The sequence below is a fragment of the Lotus japonicus genome, chromosome 3 (genome assembly GCF_012489685.1).
Source record: "Lotus japonicus ecotype B-129 chromosome 3, LjGifu_v1.2".
NCBI lineage: Eukaryota > Viridiplantae > Streptophyta > Magnoliopsida > Fabales > Fabaceae > Lotus > Lotus japonicus.
Window position 1 is genome coordinate 14,522,118 of NC_080043.1, and position 4,026 is coordinate 14,526,143.

The window sequence follows — 4,026 nt, forward strand, 5'->3', positions numbered from 1 at the left end:
ACCTCAATTAGATATCATTGCTCTCATATGTGTAAGACAGTCAATATTGAGAGAAAGTACCAAGTATATTATTTTATTCCATAGCGATATTTATACCTCCCACACTGATTTTATAATAACATTTAACACTTTTCAAAATTTCATATTATTATTTCAATAAAACAATAGCTTTTACATTGGGGTAGCCACACCAGATTGGACAAAATATCATTGGAATAGCATGCAATCACCATATTCTTTTCCCCTTTAAAAGAACACATGGAGATTGATAAAGAACCCCAAGAATAAATAAATAAAAGTTAGTGGCTTCTACGCACCTCTTACAATAAAATAATGATGGGACTTTACCATTTGGAATATCCTAAAAGTATATATGCAAAAAAATATACATAATATTACAAGGACGGGACCACAAGGTCACTTTCTTTAGTGGCCTTGTTGATTAGTCTCATTTTACTCAACGTTCCTTCTATCCCAATACAAAAATCTGTTTAAGCCAGATCATTCTCAACAATTCCTTAGCCGTCATGGATTTTTCTAAGGACTTCAATTCAACCCCTTTCGTCATGGTAATGCCCTACCCACCCCACAAGTGGGTGCATCCTACCAAAGGCTATGTCATATCTTAAAGCCACCATTAACATGAATTCTCACATGGTAAAAGCAAATTACACTAGGCTATCTTTGGATACCCGTTGGCTCCAGTGCCGACGAACGTCAATATTCACCCACTTCGAGATATAAAGTGAGATGAAAGTCCATTGATATTGCACTAAAATGGTATCCAATCATCGCCTAAGTCTTTGTATACCTCCTAACTCCCCTTGGTGTTGGCACAACCATTTCACGGCGAGTTTCTAACAAGGCTTGGCGATCTTTAATTGTTTTATCAAACAACCTGTTCTCTGGATTCTCAGCATAGCACACATAGTAACAACTCACACAAGCATGAGGCACTGCCATGGCAATCCTAGTCTGCAAAGTCAACAACAAGTTAATCATTTCATCACATGCTAATAATTCATTGTGAAACTAACAATAGAAAATGATAAAGTGGTCAAATAAGGAGTACCAACCAAAAGGTATCCAATGAAGAATGTGAGAAGGGAAAGGGTGGCTGTGAAACTTTTGTGCACTGTGTGAGTCCAAGCAGCCACAACAATGACACACATTGAGCCACTGCAAACTCCTGTGAGGAAGCAAATTGAACTGGTTATATCGGAGTCTACAACTGCCACCATGTCTTCCTTCTCAAATAGGGCCCAAGTCTCTTGCGATGCCATTACAAAACCTCTTCCATAAGCTGCTATCTGTTAAGATGAATTAAGATAAGAAGTTAATTCAGTTAAACAATTGGTACTCAAAATCTATTTACAAAAGCTTCTCTCCATAATTAATTTTCACTCTTGACTCAATTGTACTATTATAAAGTGAAAATAAAGTTGGAGGAAGGACCACTTTGAGATAGCACAAGCTTTTAGATTGTGATTGCTCTGGAAACATTAGTACAAGAGAGATGGCAATAAATTAAAAGCCAGTAGGGACCATATGATGAAAGAACCTTACAAGCATAAAAACCAAAATAAAAATTTTAGGCTTATAGATGATTTTTTGTGCAAGACAACTAACTAATAAAAAGTATTAAAAGAAAATTTCATTGTTCAGAATTCTAAAATCCATGGATATATGTTGATAATAAGCTAGTGCGTATTTGAAAATCCTTCTACAATTGATTCTAAAGCCAAATTCAATTATGGGAAAAGCTTCCTGAAGTAGCTTCTGAAGTTTCAGATATGATTCTAAGAAAATAGAAGCTAATCCAAACAAGCTATAAGAAGAAAGCCTCAATTTTAACACTACTTGAAGACTAACAATTCTCAACCATATACCATAACTTTGGCTGGAAAAGACTCTTGTACATGAAGGTTACCAATTAATTGTTTACTTGTGAAGTTACCTGCACGTATGCCCAACTATTGCCATTTCTGAAAATGGATTCCATGACTCCCAAACAACAACGAGCACAACAAAACATGAACTCATCTTCTCCCTCAAGCAAATTCAGCGCCCGTGCAACAACTCTCAGGGCTTCAATTGCAGGCACAAAGAGAGACCCCAAACAAGCACTTCCAAGATTCCGGGTCAACGCTCTCAGAAAACAAAATTGGGTGCTAGATTGCATTCCCCTCAGATAATACAAGGCAATAACCCTACTAACAGTGATATTAACAACATTCCTCATAACCTCTGTAGTCCAAGCCAAACTCAGCACCAATGCAAGGATTACCAAAGGGGGAAAGTAAAAATTCAAGGATCCAATCACTGCTAAACTCCATAGTGATATCCACAAGAATCCAGCCCCAAGCATGTAATAAGTGGGTTTATTCAAATCAGGGAATTTGGATAAAGGTTGAAGTGATAAATTCAAGATCTTACAACAAAACTTGATTCTGTTACTAGCCCAACAAGCATATAAGCCATTGCCAATTGCAAAAGCAATGAAACAAACCCCAACACCATCTGTGGGAGGCTTTTGGAAGCAAATTAGAAGAATCCCAGCAGCCAGAGACATCACAAAAGTGAACCACAATATGAAATGGACCATAAACGTGGGCCATTTTCTGATTGCTTGTTGCCAAATAAAAGCAAGAATTATGCTCATGAAAGAAGCAGCTTCCACTTGAGGAAGGAAAAACTTTAACATGTTTTTCTTTTTCCTCTTCATAGATTCTGATTCTAGTATAAGCCCTTGAACCCCCTTGAATACAAGAAAACCCACAAGAGCAATAGCTATAAACATGTGGACAACAAACAGAAACAAGGATATTCTATTGGTATATTTTCTGGAATTCAGGGTCACTGGTTGCTGCTGATGCTGAAAAAGAAAACATAATCCATCAAACTAAAAAAGTAAAAAAGTAAATAAAAATAACAATAACACAAGTACTTGGTAAGAATCAGGGAACCCCTTTATAAAATCATCTTTAACAACAAGATAAAAAATGTAAATTTCTCCATTGAACAAGCCATTTCTTCACAAATGAAACATAGTAAAAAATCCAAAATAAGAAAAAAAAAAACAGAACATACTTGATGATGTTGTTGTGGTTGTGGTTGTGGTTGTTGGGTTGGAATTGGAATAGAGCGTGGGTGAGAACGTTGAGATTGAGCAGCAGCAGCAGGAGAAGGAGTTGCAGCTCTAGTGGAACTATTAATGACAATCCTCAAAGGGTTAGTGGGGTTCAACCTGTTGAACCTTGAGAGATTAAACTCTTCATGATCATTGTGATTGTGAGCAACACCATCATTGCTCTCTCCACCAACACCCATTTCTTCCCCTTTCTCCAAGTCCCTAACACCTTCTTCCTCCTTCCTCGCACCCACTTCTTCTTCTCCATCTTCAGTTTCATGCTCTCTCTCAGCCACCACCTACCCACAAAAAAAAAAGATTAGTAAAGCTTTATACAAATTGCAACACCCTTTTGAGTTTTAAGCACGTGAAACAGCTCAGGAACATTACAGCAGGTTCTGCGGCATCCATTTGAAAGCGGCGGCGACAACGGTGGTTGTGGCGGTGTTTTTGTGTCACAAGAATGTTGTTGTTGGAAGATGACGTTACTGGATTCTTTCGCTGTTTTTTTCACTTGGGAGTTTTAACGAAGTTATTGCTTGCTTACACCGTTTGTTCTACGTTGGACCCACCGGTGGTACTGTTGAGGAACCACCAAGATGCTACTACAGCGCGTTGGGACACGCGCGGCAGTGGTTACAGAACAACTATACTGTTTCATGTGTCAGAGAAAGAAAACACAGCACGTGGACAATTTGTGGAGTAAAATTTGGAGACTTGGGTTGGGTCCTAGCTATACTCGTATCAATCAATCAATAATACTATTAAAAGAGCAAAGGTTTAAAGGATCAAATGTTGATGTGTCGCAACTACAAGCATTCTGCTCTCTCATATAATCTTAGATTTAGTGGAATTCCACATGGCATTCTACAAGCTCTTATCTCCTTTTTACTGTA

The 4,026-nt window shown here is 37.8% G+C and overlaps 1 protein-coding gene across 2 annotated transcripts; it reads right to left on the bottom strand.

The window, feature by feature from the left end:
* Positions 1–265: 265 nt before the first annotated feature.
* Positions 266–3,674, bottom strand: LOC130748421 (protein PNS1). Of its 2 annotated transcripts, none has more exons than XM_057601646.1 (5): positions 3,521–3,674; positions 3,091–3,429; positions 1,958–2,869; positions 1,077–1,310; positions 266–975 (listed from the first exon to the last, which is right to left on the bottom strand). In XM_057601646.1, the coding sequence occupies exons 1-5, from the start codon at positions 3,539–3,541 to the stop codon at positions 796–798; spliced, it is 1,686 nt and encodes a 561-aa protein (XP_057457629.1). In that variant the 5' UTR covers positions 3,542–3,674; the 3' UTR covers positions 266–795. The 2 variants fall into 2 exon arrangements, with proteins under 2 accessions (XP_057457629.1, XP_057457628.1); XM_057601645.1 differs by having other exon boundaries at positions 1,958–2,875.
* Positions 3,675–4,026: the final 352 nt, after the last annotated feature.

What these genes read in the sequence shown, in the direction of transcription:
- LOC130748421 (XM_057601645.1), bottom strand. Translation starts at nt 3,541, where the DNA reads ATGGATGCCGCAGAACCTGCT. An exon ending in TGGATGCCGCAGAACCTGCT is followed by an intron (nt 3,430 to 3,520) that starts GTAATGTTCCTG and finishes TTTTGTGGGTAG; the next exon opens with GTGGTGGCTGAGAGAGAGCA. An exon ending in AACCACAACAACATCATCAA is followed by an intron (nt 2,876 to 3,090) that starts GTATGTTCTGTT and finishes TTTCTTTTTCAG; the next exon opens with CATCAGCAGCAACCAGTGAC.